The sequence below is a fragment of the Oncorhynchus gorbuscha genome, linkage group LG22 (assembly GCF_021184085.1).
Source record: "Oncorhynchus gorbuscha isolate QuinsamMale2020 ecotype Even-year linkage group LG22, OgorEven_v1.0, whole genome shotgun sequence".
NCBI lineage: Eukaryota > Metazoa > Chordata > Actinopteri > Salmoniformes > Salmonidae > Oncorhynchus > Oncorhynchus gorbuscha.
Window position 1 is genome coordinate 16212174 of NC_060194.1, and position 23756 is coordinate 16235929.

General features: G+C 40.6%; 1 protein-coding gene across 7 annotated transcripts in view; it reads left to right on the forward strand.

Moving 5' to 3' along the window:
• The window catches only part of LOC124009986 (IgGFc-binding protein-like), a 30410-nt gene extending 10120 nt beyond the window's left edge, over nucleotides 1–20290 (forward strand). For all 7 annotated transcript variants that reach the window (XM_046322270.1, XM_046322274.1, XM_046322271.1 and 4 more), the window contains exons 16-24: nucleotides 9895–9979; nucleotides 10062–10285; nucleotides 10585–10915; nucleotides 11802–12010; nucleotides 12132–12288; nucleotides 12568–13001; nucleotides 17331–17460; nucleotides 17913–18081; nucleotides 20089–20290. In XM_046322270.1, coding sequence (XP_046178226.1) covers nucleotides 9895–9979; nucleotides 10062–10285; nucleotides 10585–10915; nucleotides 11802–12010; nucleotides 12132–12288; nucleotides 12568–13001; nucleotides 17331–17460; nucleotides 17913–18031 — 1689 coding nt within the window. In that variant the 3' untranslated portion in view covers nucleotides 18032–18081; nucleotides 20089–20290. The remainder of the gene's footprint in view (nucleotides 1–9894; nucleotides 9980–10061; nucleotides 10286–10584; nucleotides 10916–11801; nucleotides 12011–12131; nucleotides 12289–12567; nucleotides 13002–17330; nucleotides 17461–17912; nucleotides 18082–20088) is intronic.
• Nucleotides 20291–23756: the final 3466 nt, after the last annotated feature.

Genomic DNA, 23756 nt, shown 5'->3' on the forward strand with positions numbered 1-23756 from the left:
TTTGTTATTGGTCCCACGTCATCAGAGCATGACGCATGCTGAACGCGGAATGAGAGAGAGCTCGGGTTTGTTGTTTTGAAAGTTTCAGAAAAAGTGTCTCCTTAAAAAAGAAAAGCCTTCCTGTTTAATTTGGATCACTTGCCGGGACTGGTACTATCTGTCCCAGGATACTACCAAACTGTAAATTCTGAAGAGCTGATGGTTGGTGAAGCAGCTAGCATAGATGTTGCTGTGTATGTTCAGATCCATATTCCTGTAAAGCTTATGAGGATCTCATGGCAAATGTTGTTGAAGTGTCATTGTTGCAGGTTCACCTGCCTCATCTAAAGCCTCTTCTTTCGGGATGCTGTTAAAGGCCACTAAGTGATAACAGTCAGAATTTGAGTAATATCTGTGCAATACTTGATAGTGTGTGTGTGATGTTAATAGAGAGGTCTATTTTCTGGGTAACCTGAACATTGACTGGTTAGCCACTAGCTGTCCTCTCAAGAGTAAGCTTTTAACTGTGATTAATGTCTGTAATTTCACCCAGGTTATCACTCAACCAATTAGAGGGCATACCTGTAGTGTTGGATCTGTGACATCCACTGGTATTGATCATATCTTCACGAATACTGCAGTTCCCATTGGCTGTAGTGAACATAACATTGTGGCAATAACAAGAATAGCCTACGTGCCAAAGGTTGGTCCTGAAGTAATTCATAAGAGATCACACAAAATGTTTTCTCAGGACTCTTTTGTTGAAGATGTACAAAATGTATGTTTGTCTGATGTGTGTGAGGAAGTGAATGCAGATGCAGCACTGGAAGTATTCGTAAAACAATGAATGACAATTGTTGACAAGCATGCACCTGTTAAGAAATGTACTGTGAAAACTGTTAATTAAGAGCACCCTGGATTGATGATGAATTGAAAAAGGGTATGCTACAAAGAAATTATGCAAAAGAGGTGGTCAATTTGGTCAACTTAGTGTGGGAGAGGTGGAAAAACTATTATTATCCATCAATAATGATAAGCCACTAGGAATAGACAACTTTGATAGGAAACTATTGAGAATTGTAGCAGACTGTATTGCCACACCTATTTGCTCTATCTTTAACCTAAGCCTTAAAACCTGTTAGGGATGATGCGAATTTTCGCAGCTTTTTGTAAAAAATCACGCAACATTTCAACGTCCTGCTACTCATGCCAGGAATATAGTATATGCATATGATAAGTATGTGTGTATAGACAACACTCTGAAGTCTCTAAAACTGGTTAAATCGTGTCTGTGGCTATAACAGAACGTGTTTAGGAGTAAAAATCCCAGGGAAAACTGTTCTCCAAAAACACAAAAAAATATTCATCCACCAGTCAATGTATTGTCTAAGGCGACAGACAAAAAAACGAGGACCCCATTACAATGCCTACAGCTTCCACATGATGTCGCCAGTACTGGCATTTTTTGGCTGCTTTATCCTTGGTTAGATGACGTATAGGCACTTCCTTTCTTGGGGCTCACCCCAGGATGTTGTGAAATTGAAAAAATGGACGATGATTTCAAGACTTGCTGCTATCGAATACAGATCGCCCCATGATCAATTTTATAGATTATTAACGTTTATTAATACCTAAATTTGGTTTAGAAAAGTAGTTTGAAGTGATTTGTAAAAGTTTATAGGCAACTTTTGTAATTTTAAAAAGTGACCGGTCTGCAGCAAATTACATTTTGGGTATACAATGACGGATTTAATCGGGAAAAAGACCCAATTGTGATGTTTATGGGACATATAGGAGTGCCAACAAAGAAGCTCGTCAAAGGTAATGAATGTTTTATATTTTATTTCTGCGTTTTGGGTAGCGCCGGCTACCGTAAAATCTGTTGTTTAGGTGACGTTCCGGTATTTTGGGGGGTGCATGCTATCAGATAATAGCTTCTCATGCTTTCGCCGAAAAGCATTTTACAAATCTGACTTGGTGGCTAGATTCACAACGAGTGTAGCCTTAATTCAGTACCTTGCATGTGTGTTTTAATGAAAGTTTGAGTTTTATTGAAAACTATAGGTGGCGCTCTGAAATTTCCGTTGATTGATGTTCCTGCACTGGGATTAGATTCTGCGTCATCCCTAACCGGATTTATTAAGGAGTGTGTGTGTGCACAGGTGTAGAAGGAAGCTAAAGTAATTCCTCTACCTAAAAATGGTAAAGCACCCAGTTTGCTGCCTATCCTAGTTAACTGATGGAAAGAATTCTGTTTGACCAAATACATTGGTTAATAAAATAAATGGATGATAAGATAATAGTTGGAACTGTATTGTTAGATTTGAGTGCACCCTTTAATCTTATTGATCATACATTCTTATTGAAAAAACTAACTTGCAATGGTTTTACATCACATGCCATCACGTGGTTGGAGAGTTATTTATCCAATAGAAACCGGAGAGTGTTCTTCAATGAAATCTTCTCTAACATCATAGGTACAGTATGGTGTCCCTCATGGCAGTTGCCTTGGGCCGTTAATCTTCTCTATTTTTACGAATGATTTGCCACTGGTCTTACACAATGCTAAAATGACTATGTATGTGGATGTTTCCACACTCTATATGTCAGCACCCAAAATAAATAAGGAGTTACAGTTAGTATCATAATGGGCGATTAATAAAAAACTGGTCTTAAACTAAAGGCATTGTATTTGGTCCAAAGCATTCTTTATTACCTAAACCTCAACTGGAGTTGTGCATAAATGGTGTGACCATTGAGCAAGTTGAGGAAGATAAACTCTTAGGTATAACATTGGATGGTCAATTATCATGTTCAAGTCTTATTGAAAAAGTTGTTGGGGAGATGGGGAGGGCTATATCTGTTAAAAAACATCATGAATATGCATGCCAATCTATCCTGGTTGTGTTGATGAGAGATTAACTGCTTCTCTTCCAGTTTTTATGAGAAATAGTATTGTGATGAAATTCAAGATTGTCTGCAAAATCAAATAACTCAGCTCAGACACCCATACATACCCCACAAGACATTCCAACAGGGGGTCTCTTCACAGTCCCCAAGTCCAAAACAAATTCACAGCAACGCACAGAGACTTCCGGTGCCGACAGAGATGGCCGCCTCGCTTTGCGTTCTTAGGAAACTATGCAGTATTTTGTTTTTTTACGTGTTATTTCTTACATTGGTACCCCAGGTAATCTTAGGTTTTATTACATACAGTCAGGAGGAACTATTGGATATAAGAGCAACGTCAAATCACCAACATTACGACCAGGAATATGACTTTCCCGAAGCGGATCCTCTGTTTTGCCCACCACCCAGGACAATGGATTGGATCCCAGCCGGCGAACCAAAACAACGACTCCGTAAACGGGGCAGACGAAGCGATCTTCTGGTCAGACTCTGGAGACGAGCACATCGCGCATCGCTCCCGAGCATACTACTCTCCCAAGCATACTACTCATGTCCAGTCTCTTAACAACAAGGTAGATGAAATCCGAGTAAAGGTAGCATTCCAGAGAGACATAGGAGACTGTAACGTTCTTTGCTTCACGGAAACATGGCTCACTCGAGACACGCTATCGGAGTAGGTACAGCCAGCTGGTATCTTCACGCATTGCGCCGACAGAAACAAACATGTTTCTGGTAAGAAGAAGGACGGCGGGGTATGCCTTATGATTAACGAGACGTGGTATGATCATAACAACATACAGGAACTCAAGTCCTTCTGTTCACCTGACTTAGAATTCCTCACAATCAAATGTCGACCGCATTATCTAGCAAGAGAATTCTCTTCGATCATAATCACAGCCACATATATCCCCCCCCAAGCAGACACATCGCTGGCCCTGAACGAACTTCATTTGACTCTATATAAAATGGAAACCACATATCCCGAGGCTACTTTTATTGTAGCTGGGGATTTTAACAAGGCTAATCTGAAAACAAGGTTCCCTAAATTATATCAGCATATCGATTGTGCAACCAGGGCTGGTAAAACCCTGGATCATTGTTATTCTAATTTCCTCGAGGCATATAAGGCCCTCCCCCATCCTCCTTTCGGAAAAGCTGACCACGACTCCATTTTGTTGCTTCCAGCCTATAGGCAGAAACTAAAACAGGAAGCTCCCGGTCTGGTCTGTTCAACGCTGGTCCGAACAATCTGATTCCACGCTTCAAGATTTCTTCGATCACGTTGACTGGAATATGTTCCGCATTGCGTCAAAGAACAACATTGACGAATACGCTGATTCGGTGAGTGAGTTTCTTAGCAAGTGCATCGGCGATGTCGTACCCACTGCAACTATTAAAACATTCCCAAACTAGAAACCGTGGATTGATTGGTAGCATTAGCGTGAAACTGAAAGCGCAAACAACTGCTTTAAATCAGGGCAAGGTGACAGGAAACATGACCAAATACAAACAGTGTAGCTGTTCCCTCCGCAAGGCAATCAAACAAGCTAAGCAGTCAGTATAGAGACAAAGTAGAGTCTCATTTCAAAGGCTCAGACACGAGAGGTATGTGGTAGGGCCTACAGTCAATCACGGATTACAAAAAGAAAACCAGCCCCATCCCTGACCAGGATGTCTTGCTCCCAGACAGACTAAACAACTTCTTTGCTCGCTTTGAGGACAATACACTACCAAAACCTGTGGACTCTCCTTCACTGCAGCCGGCGTGAGTAAAACATTTAAACGTGTTAACCCTCGCAGGGCTGAAGGCCCCGACGGCATCCGCAGCCACGTCCTCAGAGCATGCGCAGACAAGCTGGCTGTTGTGTTTACGGACATATTCAATCAATCATTATCCCAGTCTGCTGTTCCCACATGCTTCAAGAGGGCCACCATTGTTCCTGTTCCCAAGAAAGCTAAGGTAACTGAGCTAAACGACTACCGCCCCGTAGCGCTCACTTCCGTCACCATGAAGGGCTTTGAGAGACTAGTCAAGAACCATATCACCTCCACCCTACCTGACACCCTTGTCCCACTCCAATTTGCTTACCGCCCCAATAGTTCCACAGACGACGCAATCGCAACCACACTGCACACTGCCCTAACCCATCTGGACAAGAGGAATACCTATATGAGAATGCTATTCATCGACTACAGCTCAGCATTTAACACCATAGTACACTCCAAACTCATCACCAAGCTCGAGACCCTGGGTCTCGACCCTGCTCTGTGCAACTGGGTACTGACTTCCGGACGGGCCGCCCCCAGGTGATGAGGGTAGGAAACAACATCTCCACCCCGCTGATCCTCAACACTGGGGCACCACAATGGTGCGTTCTGAGCCCTCTCCTGTACTCCCTGTTCACCCACGACTGCGTGGCCATGCACGCCTCCAACTCAATCATCAAGTTTGCTGACGACAATGCAGTGGTAGGCTTGATTACCAACAACGACAAGACGGCCTACAGGGAGGAGGTGAGGGCCCTCGGAGTGTGGTGTCAGGAAAATAACCCCACACTCAACGTCAACAAAACAAAGGAGATGATTGTGGACTTCAGGAAACAGCAGAGGGAGCACCCCCCTATCCACATCGACGGGACAGTAGTGGAGAGGGTAGTAAGTTTTAAGTTCCTTGGCGTACACATCACTGGACAAACTGAATTGATCCACCCACACAGAGAGCATGGTGAAGAAGGCGCAGCAGTGCCTCTTCAACCTCAGGAGGCTGAAGAAATTTGACTTGTCACCAAAACCACTCACAAACTTTTACAGATCCACGATCCAGAGCATCCTGTCGGGCTGTATCACCGTCTGGTACAGCAACTGCTCCGCCCACAACGGTAAGGCTCTCCAGAGGGTAGTGAGGTCTGCACAACACATCATCGGGGGCAAACTACCTGCCCTCCAGGACACCTACACCACCCGATGTCACAGGATGGCCAAAAAGATCATCAAGGACATCAACCACTGCCTATTCACCCTGCTATCCTCCAGAAGGCGAGGTCAGTACAGGTGCATCAAAGCTGGGACCGAGAGACTGTAAAACAGCTTCTATCTCTAGGCCATCAGACTGTTAAAAAGCCATCACTAACATTGAGTGGCTGCTGCCAACATATCAAATCTCTAGCCACTTTAATATTAAAAAATTGGATGTAATAAATGTTTCACAAGTCACTTTAAACAATGCTACTTTATATAATGTTTACACACCCTACATTACTCATCTCATATGTACTGTATATACTGTACTCTGTACCATCTACTGCATCTTGCCTATGCCGTTCAGCCATCGCTCATCCGTATATTTATATGTACATATTCTTATTCATTCCTTTGTTGTTGTGAAATTGTTAGATTACTTGTTAGATTTTACTGCATGGTCAGAACTAGAAGCATAAGCATTTCGCTACACTCGCATTAACATCTGCTAACCATGTGTATGTGACCATTAACATCTGCTAACCATGTGTATGTGACCACTAACATCTGCTAACCATGTGTATGTGACCAATAACATCTGCTAACCATGTGTATCTGCTAACCATGTGTATGTGACCAATAACATCTGCTAACCATGTGTATGTGACCAATAACATCTGCTAACCATGTGTATGTGACCAATAACATCTGCTAACCATGTGTATGTGACCAATAACATCTGCTAACCATGTGTATGTGACCAATAACATCTGCTAACCATGTGTATGTGACCAATAACATCTGCTAACCATGTGCATGTGACCAATAACATCTGCTAACCATGTGTATGTGACCAATAACATCTGCTAACCATGTGTATGTGACCAATAACATCTGCTAACCATGTGTATGTGACCAATAACATCTGACCATGTGTATACCAATAACATCTGCTAACCATGTGTATGTGACCAATAACATCTGCTAACCATGTGTATGTGACCAAACCATAACATCAACCATGTGTATGTGACCAATAACATCTGCTAACCATGTGTATGTGACCAATAACATCTGCTAACCATGTGTATGTGACCAATAACATCTGCTAACCATGTGTATGTGACCAATAACATCTGCTAACCATGTGTATGTGACCAATAACATCTGCTAACCATGTGTATGTGACCAATAACATCTGCTAACCATGTGTATGTGACCAATAACATCTGAACCATGTGTATACCAATAACATCTGCTAACCATGTGCATGTGACCAATAACATCTGCTAACCATGTGCATGTGACCAATAACATCTGAACCATGTGCATGTGACCAATAACATCTGCTAACCATGTGCATGTGACCAATAACATCTGCTAACCATGTGTATGTGACCAATAACATCTGCTAACCATGTGTATGTGACCAATAACATCTGCTAACCATGTGTATGTGACCAATAACATCTGCTAACCATGTGCATGTGACCAATAACATCTGCTAACCATGTGCATCTGTGACCAATAACATCTGCTAACCATGTGTATGTGACCAATAACATCTGCTAACCATGTGTATGTGACCAATAACATCTGCTAACCATGTGCATGTGACCAATAACATCTGCTAACCATGTGTATGTGACCAATAACATCTGCTAACCATGTGCATGTGACCAATAACATCTGCTAACCATGTGCATGTGACCAATAACATCTGCTAACCATGTGTATGTGACCAATAACATCTGCTAACCATGTGTATGTGACCAATAACATCTGCTAACCATGTGTATGTGACCAATAACATCTGCTAACCATGTGTATGTGACCAATAACATCTGCTAACCATGTGTATGTGACCAATAACATCTGCTAACCATGTGTATGTGACCAATAACATCTGCTAACCATGTGTATGTGACCAATAACATCTGCTAACCATGTGCATGTGACCAATAACATCTGCTAACCATGTGTATGTGACCAGTAACATCTGCTAACCATGTGCATGTGATCAATAACATCTGCTAACCATGTGTATGTGACCAATAACATCTGCTAACCATGTGTATGTGACCAATAAAATGTGATTTGATTTGGTGATTTGATTTGTAGATGTAGGATTCTCTTCTTTATGTTTTAGATGAACTAACTTCAAAGTAATGACTCGGGACGTCGGGTTTGATATGAAAGCTTCTTTTAGTAATAATACTTTAATAATACTTTAATAATACTTTACATTTAACAACTTTAGATTCTACAGAGCAATGCAGGTAAGATGCTAGCGGAAAGTCAGCTTAATCACCTTGCACCTGCACATAACTGGCGCGTTATCTCTCTCATTCCTGTCGCAAGGCATTCTGGAACTTGCAGTCAAAAAGTGTAATTCAACACAAACCAATACAATTACATATGTAAATAACTGTAAAGAAATATCTTTAGATACAGCTCAATGAATTAACTTAAACATTAACTCTGTAACACATTAAAGTTACAACATTATGAAGTCCAAACATAATTTCATAATTTTTCTTCTTCAAAATATGCTTCCCTCGTTATCAATCAGTGAGGACAAAAATGTCAGTTCCTTTAGCTTTTTCCGAATCGTTAGATGTTAATTTATTTGTACTTTTGGCTGTTCTGAAATATTATTTAAGGGCATAATTGTTACTGGCAGTGGCTGTCGAAAACGGCAGCAACAGTTGTATTAATTGCCACTGGATGGACCTTCACCCTGCTATCATCCAGAAGGCGAGGTCAGTACAGGTGCATCAAAGCATCCGAGACTGACAAACAGCTTCTATCTCAAAGCCGTCAGACTGTTAACAGCCACCACTAACATTGAGTGGCTGCTGCCAACATACTGACTCAACTCCAGCCACTTTAATAATGTAATAAATTGATGTAAAAAAATGTATCACAAGCCATCTTGATTTAATACATGTATCACTAGCCACTTTAAACAATGCAACTTTTATATGTTTACATACCCTACATTACTCATCTCATATGTATATACTGTACTCGATACCATCTACTGCATCTTGCCTATGCTGTTCTGTACCATCACTCATTCATATATTTTTATGTACATAATCTTTCATTCCTAGTTGTTGTGAATAGGTTAGATTACTCATTGGTTATTGCTGCATTGTCGGAACTAGAAGCACAAGCATTTCGCTACACTCGCATTAACATCTGCGAACCATGTGTATGTGACCAATAAACTTTGATTTGATTTATTATACAGAGACATGATCACGTGGAACTCCCTTCCATCTCCAATTACGCAAAATTACTTTCAAGAAATGGATAAAACTACATCTCATGGCACAATGGGGACTGTGAAATGACACACACACAAACACACGCACCCATAGACACACTATCACACTCTCAACACAATCAACGCAATCAATTTACACACATTATTCTTCAGTAGTATTGTTTGTATATTGTTGTATTTTATATTAGTGTGACTGTTCCTGTCTACAGTGTTTTGTTACTTGTCGTGTTTATGTTTTTTGGTGGACCCCAGGAAGAATAGCTGCTGCTTCGGCAAAAGCTAATGTGGATCCGAATAAACCAAATAATATTATCCAATTTACCACATGGTGATGTTACTGTGGAAAGCCGAAACTCCTGCCCGTGCAAACCTGCTGATTAGAAGGTCCTATAGATTGTATTTTCAACCAGCAACTATCAGGAAAAAACACGGATCAAATTAATTCACACTTTTACAGTGTCCATTTCATCATCTGTTGTGCAATATGACACAAAATACAGGCAAGACACAATGCTGACTTCACTGGTCCTTTAAGCAACAAGGTGAATAGGGTCGAGTGGAATGTGAGATGTGGATATTCCTCACTGCACCATTAACCCTGTGTTGTAATCTTAAAATGTTAGATGAGTTTGGACTCGGACATGTGAACCATTATTCATCCAGAAAGGTCCCTTTGACAAAATGTGCTTAGTGTACCTTTTTGCTATATATGCTCTGTTATAAATGTTTCTCCCTGGCTATTACTTTGATCTCAGATCATCTTCGAGGGCCGAAGAGGCACCACTGATCAATCTGATGTGGCTATAGATGATGTTTCTCTGCATCATGGACACTGTGAAGGTAAGGGTCACTCCCTCCACAGTGAACAACACAACGGCATTTGGGGTAATTGTTATAACGTTGATTTTCTTTTAACTCCTAGATCTGATTAAGCCAACAACACCAACCGAGAATCCTGTGCCAGCAGACAAGTCTACCATTGCACCAACACCAGCTCCAATTACCATGAGACCAGTAACACTAAGACCAACAACTGCTGCACCAGCTCCAACCAACTCAACCATGCCATCTAAACCCTCAACAACTGCTAGGCCACAACCACCAACAACTATGAGACCAGAAACACCAGCACCACCCACAACTGAAATACCAAGTCCACCAAGACCGACAACTGAAAGACCACAACCCCCAAGACCGACAACTGAAAGACCACAACCCCCAAGACCGACAACTGAAAGACCACAACCCCCAAGACCGACAACTGAAAGACCACAACCCCCAAGACCCACAACTGAAAGACCACAACCCCCAAGACCGACAACTGAAAGACCACAACCCCAAGACCCACAACTGAAATACCAAGTCCACCAAGACCGACAACTGAAAGACCACAACCCCCAAGAACGACAACTGAAAGACCACAACCCCCAAGACCCACAACTGAAATACCAAGTCCACCAAGACCGACAACTGAAAGACCACAACCCCCAAGACCGACAACTGAAAGACCACAACCCCCAAGACCGACAACTGAAAGACCACAACCCCCAAGACCGACAACTGAAAGACCACAACCCCCAAGACCGACAACTGAAAGACCACAACCCCCAAGACCGACAACTGAAAGACCACAACCCCCAAGACCGACAACTGAAAGACCACAACCCCCAAGACCGACAACTGAAAGACCACAACCCCCAAGACCGACAACTGAAAGACCACAACCCCCAAGACCAACAACTGCAAGACCACAACCGCCCACCACAGCGAGACCAAGTAAGTCTTTATGTGCCCTTGATAACACAAAGTTACAATCTTCATTCATTACAGACCCCTCCTAAAACAAGTGTTATACAATCGGTGTTTTACAAATGGAAAGAGACTAAGTACAAAGAAAATGTCATCTGTACATATTCTTGCAGTCAGTGTGCTACATATTCTATACACTCAACCTTATATTTGAAGAGTTTTATTCCAAAACCTTATATATCCATTTTCAGAAAAATTTGTCAATTAGCTTTAATTGTAAAAAACAAAATATGAAGGAGATTGGTGTGTTTTGTAACTATCTAATCATGGCATGGCATGTATTTGTTTCAAATGTATCATTTGGTTTCATTTCAGAGACAAATAATCATGTTTTTTTGCTAAATGCTATACATATCCGCCTCACTCTCAGAGAATAAGTAGTACTGCTAGGTTTTACACAGTGAAATGTAACACATTACTACATTTTTAAAAATGAAATGTACAAATGATACATTTATGACATCGATATTTCATGTTTTTAAAACATATTTAAAACAGTAATATGAGATCTGTATGTAAAACATTTACATTTGAGTAATATAGCAGATGCTCTTACCCAGAGTGAATTACAGTCAATACATTCGTCATAAGATAGCTGGGTGAGAGCCACATGTCAATCAAATATACAGGATACGAACATTCCATGCCAGCTAAGCAAATGGATATATAGCACTTTGCCCCAGTTTCTTGTGTACATTTTCATACACATCTAAAAACCTTAAGAATGAAACATCTGAGAACAATAATATTTTACAGACATGAATCTAGCCGTAATAAGCTATCTTTTCTGGTGACGAATTGCTGGATATTGCGTTATTGGAAATAAACTCTTCATTTGCTATTTTCTCTTTAGCACCATTGTGCCCAAACAACAGCCACTTCGCCCCCTGCATCTCCAACTGCCAGCCCACCTGTGTGCACCTCCACGGCCCACCCGACTGCCACTCTGATGAGCACTGCATACAGGGCTGTGTGTGTGACGACGGCTTTGTGCTCAGACAGAGGGTGTGTGTGCCCACTCAGCAGTGCGGCTGTGTGGACAGCAATGGCAACAGCCATCACGTAAGTAACCTAGCACCCAATGAGAACTGCTTTAGAAGCATGTCTGGTGTAGACCCAGTGCCCATAGTTACATGTGTGCATTCTGCAGTGTAATGACTTTAAAGATGGACTTTCATTTCAGTTTAAAGAGAGCTGGTACACTGAGCACTGCCATCAGAAGTGTGAATGTGTTGAAGATGATGGTGTGGGGGAGATTGACTGCAATAATGAATATGAGTGTGATGGGGATGCCATCTGTCTTCAGAATGAAGCCGGACTGTATTTCTGCAAGTCAACAGGTAGGCCACACATCTCAGAAACTTCACTCTCTTAAGAACTGTCTCTCATACACTCAACAGACATTCAATTGCATTCAATGCCAGTCCCTTACAGACCTCTGTCAAGGCCTAAAATTCTCCTGTGTTCTAAAACAATGTGCAATACCAAATCCAGAACAGTTAAGTCTCAAAGACCTTCACTGTTTTATATCATAATTCCTATCTATGTGTTTTCTCACCATGTCCTCGTGAACTTGTTGTTTCTATGGTATTAATCTTGTTTCTATTTTTGCGTTCAAGGCTTCAGTGAGTGCTCTATCAATGGAGACTCAGAGTACAAAACCTTTAACAACGAGAAGCATGACTTTGAGGGCACAAACTCTCATGTTCTGGTCCAGACCACAGACCTGTCCAAGAACCAGCCAGACATCTACATCAAGACCATCAATGAGATCATCAACCAGGATGGTGATGACAGTCATGGTGACAGTAGCCAAGGTGACAGTAGCCAAGGTGACAGTAGCCAAGGTGACAGTAGTAATGTTGACAGCAGTGATGAGGATGACAAGCATAAAGACAGCATGAGAAGGGAGAACAGTGAAGACAAGCATGATCGCAGCGATGAGGACAGTGATGAAGATAAAAGTGAGAACAACAACCGTCTGCGACTCAGAGGGCTGAAAATCAGAGTCTACAACCACATAGTGGAGTTCAGGAAGAACAGGAAACTTGTTGTAAGTATTTAGGTCTTATACATGATATAATATGACAATTATAAGGTTATTCATAACTTCTACTTACAGTTGAAGTCGGAAGTGTACATACACCTTAGCTTTAATCTTGAGTGTAGGGGGCAGTATTTTGACGATTGGATGAAAAACATACCCAAATGAAAATGCCTATTTCTCAGGCCCAGAATCTAGAATATGCATATAATTGTCAGATTAGGATAGAAAACACTCTTTAACGTTTCCAAAACTGTCAAAATGATTGTCTGTGAGTATAACAGAACTGATATTGCAGGCGAAAACCTGAGGAAGATCCAACCCGGAGGTGCAGTTTTTCCTGAAAGCTCTCTGTTCCATTGCCTGACTCCGCTCCATTTAAAGGGATATCAACCAGATTCCTTTTCCTATGGCTTCCACATGTTGTTAACAGTCTTTAGACATAGTTTCAGGCGTTTATGTTGAAAAATAAAACCACATTGCGTCATTGTATGGCTGGGTGCCAGCAGCGTTTTGCATACGCAACAGTTTGGAGCCGACATTTTCTCTCTCTCTCCTATTGAAGAAGGTACAGTCCTGCGGATTGATTATAAAAAACATTGACATGTTTCTTACGAACTTTACGGATACTATTTGGAATTTTCGTCTGCCCGTTCGTGACCGCTCGAGCCTGTGGATTTCTGAACATAACGCGCCAACCAAATGGAGGTATTTTGGATATAAAACAAATCTTTATGGAACAAAAGGAACATTTATTGTGTAACTGGGAGTCTCGTAAGATCATCAAAGGTAAGCGATTCATTTTATTGCTTTTCTGACTTTCGTGACCAATCAACTTGGCTGATAGCTGTTTGTAATGTTTTGTCTGCTGAGAGAGATTTTTTTAAATCAAACAGCTGGTGGATTAACAACAAGCTAAACTGTGTTTTGCAAAATTGCACTTGTGATTTCATGAAAATGAAATAGTTTTAGTAATTTAATTTGAATATGGCGCTCTGCAATTCCGGGGATGTTGAGGAAAACAATCCCGCTAACGGGATGGGTGCATCAAGAAGTTGTCTTCCTGTCTGAAGTCTTGAGATGTTGCTTCAATATTCCCACACAATTTTTCTTCCTCATGATGCCATTTATTTTGTGACGTGCACCAGTCCCTCCTGCAGCAAAGCACCCCCACAACATGATGGTGCCACTACCATGCTTCAAGGTTGGGATGGTGTTCTTTGGTTGGCAAGCCTCACCCATTTTCCTCCGAAGATAACAATGGTGATTATGGCCAAACATTTATATTTTTGTTTCATCAGACCAGAGGACATTTCTCCAAGAAGTACGATCTTTGTCCCCATGTGCAGTTGCAAACCGGGTCGGGCAGTTTTGGAGCAGTTGCTTCTTCCTTGCTGAGCGGCATTTCAGGGAATGTCGATATAGGACTCAATACTTTTGTACCTGTTTTCTCCAGAATCTTCACAAGGTCCTTCACTGTTGTTCTGGGATTGATTTGCACTTTTCGCACCAAAATACGTTCATCTCTAGGAGACAGAAATCATCTCCTTCCTGAGCGGTATGACGGCTGCATGGTCCCATGGTATTTATACTTACGTACTATTGTTTGTACAGATGAACGTGGTATATTCAATCATTTGGAAATGGTTCCCAAGGATGAACCAGACTTGTGGAGGTCTGCAATTTTTTTCTGAGAACTTAGCTGATTTCTTTTGATTTTCCCATGATGTCAAGCAAAGAGGCACTGAGTTTGAAGGTAGGCCTTGAAATACATCCACAGGTACACCTCCAATTGACTCCAAAGATGTAAATTAGTCTATCAGAAGCTTCTAAAGCCATGACATCGTTTTTGTGAATTTTCCAAGCTGTTTAAAGGCACAGTCAACTTAGTGTATGTAAACTTCTGACCCACTGGAGTGGAATAATCTGTCTGTAAACAATTGTTGGAAATATTACTTGTGTCATGCACAAAGTAGATGTCCTGACTGACTTGCCAAAACTATAGTTTGTTAACAAGAAATGTGTGGAGTGGTTGAAAAACAAGTTTTAATGACTCCAACCTAAGTGTATGTGAACTTCTGACTTCAACTGTATCTTTACACATTATTGATCATGTGCTTTCTGATTTGTTACCCCATGTCTTATTGTAACCTGTAGCCAAAGGTTTGCCACTTTGCTGGCAGAACATAATTATCTCATTATCTACAATTGGATGGAACCAAGTTTCCTTTTTGGCACCCGTATTTATCAGTTTATGTGTGTGTGTCTGTGTGTCTTTGTGTCTCACCCTGACCCTCATAGCCACTGGCTAGGTGCAATAAGAAAAATGGTTCATGACAGGGTTGTAGTCCACTCTAAACTTCAGATGAATGCAGAACTCGCCATATATTATCTTTTCACTTCTTCCCTACTCCTCTCCTGACCTTAAAACACACTAGCTAGGCTTACTTACGTTGGTTGCCTTTAAAGGTCGACTTTGAGCAAAAATGCAAAAATAGCTGATCAATGCACCATCACACGAGGTCATTTAATGGTTGGAAAAAAGATTAATAAGATATTTGGCTTCTGAAGTGCCATTTCTTACCGATATTCACAGCTTTCTTCAAAAACAATTTGTGTGAATTACAATGAACACATGCTGGAGGAGTTACTGCCCAGCAAACCAACATTGGTTCTGTAACGGTTCCCAGAACATTCATCTAGGTCGCTGACAATATTCTCATAACACAAAAACAGTCCAATCATAATGATCATGATACAATGTTTGTATAAAACATTCACCTGATGTTGCAAGAACATTCCTAGAACATAAAAATGGTCTTATTTTATTCTTACAACATTAACGGAATGTCCTGTGCAACCTAACTTAAACATTGTATGAATGTCATCACAACTGAGAATATTTTGTGTTTTGGGAACCTATCCCATGTAATGTATGTAATGTACCCACAGTGTTTCCACAACCTAATTACATGTTCTGGGAACCTTTAAAGAACTCAAAGGCTGTATTGTCAACATTCTTGAAACATCAAAGGAATGTTTTGTGCACCCTGATACCAACATGGTCTGAAAAAAAAACATTTGGAGCATATCTCTTGTCATATATCCACAATGTTACCACAACCTAATGAAACATTCTGTAAACCTTGAAAGAACAGATGAAATGTGTTCTGGGAACGTTCTTGTAACATCAGGTGAATGTTTTTTGCACTCTAAAAGAAGTATTGTAGAATCATCTGCACAACTGGACAGTTTTGTGTTTTGGGAACATGTCTTTTGTGGTGTCCCCACAATGTTCCCACCATTTAAAAAACAGATTTAATGTGTTATAGGAACATTTTTGTAACATCAACCAAATGTTTTAAACAAACATGTAAATGTTCAGGGAATGGTTTGTGTTGAATGTTACAGATGTTGTGTACAACATTTTAGTGAATATTAGGAGAACAATCCAAGGAAATTTCATCTAAAACACTTTTGATAAATGAATAGATTTTATCCAAAAAATGATCTTAATGTTTTGGGGGTTTTATCATCCTAATGTTAGATAAAACCTTAACTATAACTTAGCTAACGTTCTGTGAATGTTCCCAGCTAGCCTCTGCATAGTCCCCAACGACCGGATGCTCCAGTTTGCAGGGGAAATGGAAAGAGAGCCTGTGACGGGACTTCCTCTTTTGGACGTTAACAAGGCAACACTCCAACACTCCTAGTGATTGGTTGAACAGTGTAGAACAGAACCTCCCCCAAACAGTTGTTTTCTTCTTGTCAAGACCAGTATATAGGGGATCTAGTTTCAGGCAATTATTTTACATCTGCTACTTTAGGTTACTCGCTAACTAAATTAGCAAGCTTAGCTAACAGACTAGCTACGTCGGTCGCGGTCTGCATGAACAGAATGACATATCAATGAACCACTAAAGGCACACCCCATTTCTATTTGAGAAATCATAGCAATATTCCTACAGTGAAATAATTGTTTTCCCAAGAAATATGTGTGTGTTTAGTAGACTGCTAGCACATTTTGACTTGTTGCCATTGGGTCAGTAACAGTCTTTCAAGTCTTTAAACAGAACAATAATTAACTATGAGCCCAATTATTTGTTTCCTCATTGGTTGCTGCCCTCTGTTGTTGACAGATAAGCAAAATTACATTGAACATATGATCTCTTGCCCCATCTTTCCTCTCTCTCTCTCTCTCTCTCTCTCTCTCTCTCTCTCTCTCTCTCTCTCTCTCTCTCTCTCTCTCTCTCTCTCTCTCTCTCTCTCTCTCTCTCTCTCTCTCTATATATATATATATATATATATATATATATATATATATATATATATATATAGCTGGATGGTAGGAGCACGCATGCCCCTGTCTCCCCAGCAAGGGGCCTGAGGATTCTGGAGAGCTCTTCTCGTATCTACCTGAAGACAGACTTTGGCCTCTCCGTGGAGTTTGATGGACACAGCAGAGCAGGTAACACCGCTGTTGCATCACAGCCAAAGGAAAGTTTAAATGATTGGTATCTCACCAGTCTCTCTGATAACAAGACAGTAAGATAGCTGTACAGACAGTGTTTACTGCCCAATATGTCTCTTATCTGTGGACAGATAATATTAGCATAATATTATAATTAACATTTACACATTTTATCATATCTTGCAGAAATATGGTAACAAGGCAACATACTGTATCAATCCAAACACATACTGTATCAATCCAAACACATACTGTATCAATCCAAACACATACTGTATCAATCCAAACACATACTGTATCAATCCAAACACATACTGTATGATGTGCTACAGATTTGTGATGTATGCTTTGTGATATACAGTAAACTGCTTTATGATATAAAGTAAACTGTTACAGAACATAGATGTACTGACAGAAGGAACTCACTTCCATGTCTTTACTTTGCATAGTAATCATCCTGCCCCACACCTACAAGAGGAGATTGGGAGGCCTGTGTGGCAACGTTGACGGCAAGAAGAAGAATTACATGATGAAGCTGAACGGGAAACAGGCCAAGATCGTCAAATAAATTGGAGAGAGCTGAAGAGTGACGGAGGACGGATTGAGCATAACATGGAGGTACGGAGTCACAGAGACAGTACTAGCTACCACTACCACATTCATGTCTGCAATATCGTGTGTATAGAGTGTACAGTATGACATCCATATTAGGAACTCCCTCACTTTTGTCAAATCTCAACTTTTAACCATCTCTTAACCAAGCAGACACAGTGGGGAGAACAAGTATTTGATACAGGTTTGATGTAGGTTTTCCTACTTACAAAGTCTGTCATTTTTATCATAGGTACACTTCAACTGTGAGAGGCAGAATCTAAAACAAAAATCTAGAAAATCACATTGTATGATTTTTAAATAATTAATTTGCATTTTATTGCATGACATAAGTATTTGATCACCTACCAACCAGTAAGAATTCTGGCTCTCACAGACCTGTTAGTTTATCTTTAAGAAGCCCTCCTGTTCTCCACTCATTACCTGTATTAACTGCACCTGTTTGAATTCGTTACCTGTATAAAATACATCTGTCCACACACTCAATCAAACAGACCCCAACCTCTCCACATTGGCCAAGATCAGAGAGCTGTGTAAGGACATCAGGGATACAATTGTAGACCTGCACAATGCTGAGATGGGCTACAGGACAATAGGCAAGCAGCTTGGTGAGAAGGCAACAACTGTTGGCGCAATTATTAGAAAATGCAAGAAGTTCAAAATGACGGTCAATCACCCTCGGTCTGGGGCTCCATGCAAGATCTCACGTCGTGGGGCATCAATGATCATGAGGAAGGTGAGGGATCAGCCCAGAACTATACGGCAGGACCTGGTCAATGACCTGAAGAGAGCTGGGACCACAGTCTCAAAGAAAACCATTAGTAACACACTACGTCGTCATGCAGCGCACGCAAGGTCCCCCTGCTCAAGCCAGCGCATGTCCAGACCCGTCTAAAGTTTGCCAATGACCATCTGGATGATCCAGGGGAGGAATGAGAGAAGGTCATGTGGTCTGATGAGACAAAAATAGAGCTTTTTGGTCTAAACTCCATTTGCCGTGTTTGGAGGATGAAGAAGGATGAGTACAACCCCAAGAACACCATCCCAACCGTGAAGCATGGAGGTGGAAACATCATTCTTTGGGGATGCTTTTCTGCAAAGGGGACAGGACGACTGCACCGTATTGAGGGGGGGATGGATGGGGCCATGTATCGCGAGATCTTGGTCAACAACCTCCTTCCCTCAGTAAGAGCATTGAAGATGGGTCATGGCTGGGTCTTCCAGCATGACAACAACCCGAAACACACAGCCAGGGCAACTAAGGAGTGGCTCCGTAAGAAGCATCTCAAGGTCCTGGAGTGGCCTAGCCAGTCTCCAGACCTGAACGCAATAGAAAATCTTTGGAGGGAGCTGAAAGTCCATATTGCCCAGCGACAGCCCTGAAACCTGAAGGATCTGGAGAAGGTCTGTATGGAGGAGTGGGCCAAAATCCCTGCTGCAGTGTGTGCAAACCTGGTCAAGAACTACAGGAAACGTATGATCTCTGTTATTGCAAACAAAGGTTTCTGTACCAAATATTAAGTTCTGCTTTTCTGATGTATCAAATACTTATGTCATGCAATAAAATGCTAATTAATTACTTAAAAATCATACAATGTGATTTTCTGGATTCTGTCTCTCACAGTTGAAGTGTACCTATGATAAAAATTACAGACCTCTACATGCTTTGTAAGTAAAGGAAAACCTGAAAATCAGCAGTGTTACAAATACTTGTTCTCCCCACTGTACTGTATATTTGACTTTTATTTAACTAGGCAAGTCAGTTAAGAAAAAATTCTTATTTACAATGACAGCCTAGGAACAGTGGGTTAACTGCCTTCTTCAGGGGCAGAACAACAGATTTTTACCTTGTCAGCTCAGGGATTGAATCCAGCAACCTTTCGGTTACTGGCCCAACGCTCTAACCACTAGGGTACCTGCCGCCCCAGGGGAATATATTTTATGATAAGGGAATGTTATGTCTTTAAAGAGCACCAACACCAAAACTGACTCATTCTTCTTTTATGTTTTCAGAGGATCATCTTCCCTTCGTAACTTTGCTTATGGCCAGCGACCTGACCTCAATGCATCAAGAGCATTGAATTTTTTTTTTTTATTTTCTTCTCATAGACAGACACATTCCTTCCTACAATGGACACAGTGAATTTTAAAGCACTTGGGTTAAAAAAGGGGGGTTTTGTGGACTATGGATCAATAAAGTGTTCTACTTCTTCCATATTACTGTTGGTTTAAATCCTGTTGTTTCTGCAGCTTATGACCCACCTGTGTGCCTTACAGTCGTAGGTTATTTACACAGTTAACCTAGTGTAAGAATCAATGTACACACATGACACTTCCCACTTGAAAAAATACTACAGTTTACTATAGAATACTACAGTTCAGACCCCAGTCCTACCTACCTGGTTATGGAAAATGTGCTCTTTTAGTATTTCTACAATAGGTGGAGAAAGTGGAGAAAGCCTCCGCTTCTATGTCAAAGATAATAAAAACAAAAACACAACAGTAAATAGTACAGTAATGTCAGCAAAAACACTACAGTAAATACTACATTCCACAAAAACACTACAGTAAATACTACATTCCACAAAAACACTACAGTAAATACTACATTCCACAAAAACACTACAGTAAATAATACTGTATACTACAATCCGCAAAAACACTACATGAATTGCTATAGTATATACTACAGTTTTATTTTACTACAGTATTTGTACTATAGTTAACTGTGCATACTGCAGTATATTACAGTAAACACTACAGTGAATAATACAGTAAAGTCCGCAAAAACACTACTGTGAATACTATAGTATTAATACCATAGTATAATATATAATATTTTATATGAGGGTTATACTTGTACATTACTGCTAACGTGTAATATTTATTCAAAGGCCCACATTCCCTAAGCTTTAGACTGATGTCCAATACCTCAGTGACTGTAATGTACAATATTACTGTACAATAATAGAAAATTATGGGTTATGGGGTAAAAAAAATGCCTGGGGGGCATCTTTGTAAAACTCAAGTGATTTGACCTAGACCCCTGGTTATAGTGTATTATTTATCGTCTCAATCAGTCTGGTCATGTGTGTCTCCATTGGTCTAATCCAGGGGTGGTCAGTGCCATTTAAGATGAGGGAGTACGATGATCTTTTTTTTCATCAGCATGGCATTATTTCTATCACAGCATATTGGATGACTGTCATTCATATTCCATTCATTCAGTTCAATGTAAAAGCAAAAGGTTTAGGCTACTAAATGATACTTTAATTTTCCCTATACCCATCATGAGGTTAGTACAACCTAGCTTATGAATGAAAGTTTACAGCGTAGGTGTCAGGACCCGGTTACAAACCCGGGTCTCCGGAGTGAGAAACAGTCACTTAACCAACTGAGCCACGAATAGTCGGCAGAACCCAAAAGATGAGGCAGACACAGCAGTACTTGAGACGGTGTATTTAATGAAGTAAAAAGTGAAGTTCTTCAGGAAAACATGTAACTCCACAACCTCAAAAGGAATTCCACAAGAACAAAGGTAATCCTCCAAGACAAAAAAAGGTAAATCCACAAGGTGGAAGGTAAAGCACAAAAAGCCTCAAAAGATACTCAAAAAACAAACAAACAAGAATAAAAAACAGAATTCCACAAGAGAGTCCACCAGGATCAACAAGAGTTCTCAGAGTACTAGGGCTGGGTGCTAACATACAAACACAGAGCAAAGAACAGAGGAAAACAAAGGGTTTAAATACAATCAGGGGAAACGAGGCACAGGTGCAAATAATAATGGGGATCAAGGGAAAACAAAAGGTCAAAAGGCACAATGGGGGCATCTAGTGACCAAAAACCGGAACAACCCTGGCCAAATCCTGACAGTAGGTGCACACATGTCAAGAGAAAATGTTTGTGACAGACAGTGACACGTGGACAGACAGGGACACATCTCAATACCACCTTGCACACACTTGCCTGCATCTTGCTGATCTAGGGTGTATTCATTAGTACCACAGTTGCAAAAGAGAGTATCTATTGGACAAATCCAGGTATGTTTATCCCGGTTTTGTTCCATTTGCTTCACTGGAATAAATACACCCTTGATCATGCACAGTTCACTTTCATAGCAGCCACATTGAATCAATCAAATGTATTTATAAAGACCTTTTTACATTAGCCGATGTCACAAAGTTCTATACAGAAACCCAGCCTAAAATCACAAACAGCAAGAATGCAGATGTAGAAGCACAGTAGCTAGGAAAAACTCCCTAGAAAGGCAGGAACCTAGGCTCTGAGGGGTGGCCAGTCCTCTTCTGGCTGTGCCGGGTGGAGATTATAACAGTACATGGCCAAGATGTTCAAACGTTCACAGATGACCAGCAGGGTCAAATAATAATAATTGTATTCCTTCTCACATTTATACGCTCTCCTCCTCTCACCCTTTCCCTTTGTTTGTGGACTTCAAAGCACAACACCTCAGCTACCACAGCCTACATCATTGTCACCACATTAGCTAAAGCAACATCATAGTCAACATAGCTAATACAACTAATGTGTTAGTAAATCCGCAACAATCATACAGTAACGTTAGAGTGTACAGTCAGTAAGCCTTTGCCCCGGAGGCAATAAATTAGTAAAACCAAAAGTTTACCTAGACTTGGATGAAGACCAGTTTTGTGTCGGATAGTCATAGCCAGCTAGCTAACATAGCATCCCTCTGTTTAAGCAGGTTGTTTAAGCAGGCTAAGCTAGCTATCTGCATTTGCTAGCTAATGAAACTGAAAGTTTCTCTCTCTCTCTCTTGCTTCTTCATTTTGGAAGAAATTAATTTTCATAAAACTGTTCAACTAATGTCTTTCTCTCTCTTTGAGTCAACTACTCATCACAATTATGCACTGCAGTGCTAGCTAGCCATAGCTGATGCTTTCAGTACTAGATTCATTCTCTGATCCTTTGATTGGGTGGAAAACATGTCAGTTCATGCTGCAAGAGCTCTGATAGGTTGGAGGACATTCTCCAGAAGTTTCATAATGACTGTGTATGTCTATGGAAGGGGGTGAGAACCATGATTCTCTTAGGTTTTGTATTGAAGTCAATGTACCCAGAGGAGGACGGAAGCTAACTGTCCTCTGGTTACACCATGGTGCTACCCTACAGAGCGCTGTTGAGGCTACTGTAGACCTTAATTGAAAAACAGTGTGTTTTAATCAATTATTTGGTGGCATGTGAATATATTTAGTGTAGTTTTATCTACAAATTATAACTTTTTAAATGTTTTAATATTTTTATGAAATTCATTGAGATGGATGGTCTCCCCTTTCTCCTCTGAGGAGTCTCCACTAGTCTAGTCAGTGGACCTACACACCATCCCTTACATGTCAAACATGAACCAATAATGAAGAGAATGTTGTTGTTAGTAAATCATTAGATGCCACTTTGACTTTTAGGGAAACGGGTACAACCAGTGATGTCTATAAAGCCTGGATGACTGACGGGGCACTGTATTGAAGCCATTGCGATGCCATCTTGGTACTCAACCATTGTAAAAAAAAAAAGATTTTGTAAGCTATAGCATTTATTGATGTCTACATTCGTTTTTGACATGTTTATTATATTACAGACACCAATATATATATATATATATATATATATATATATATATATATATATATATATATATATATATA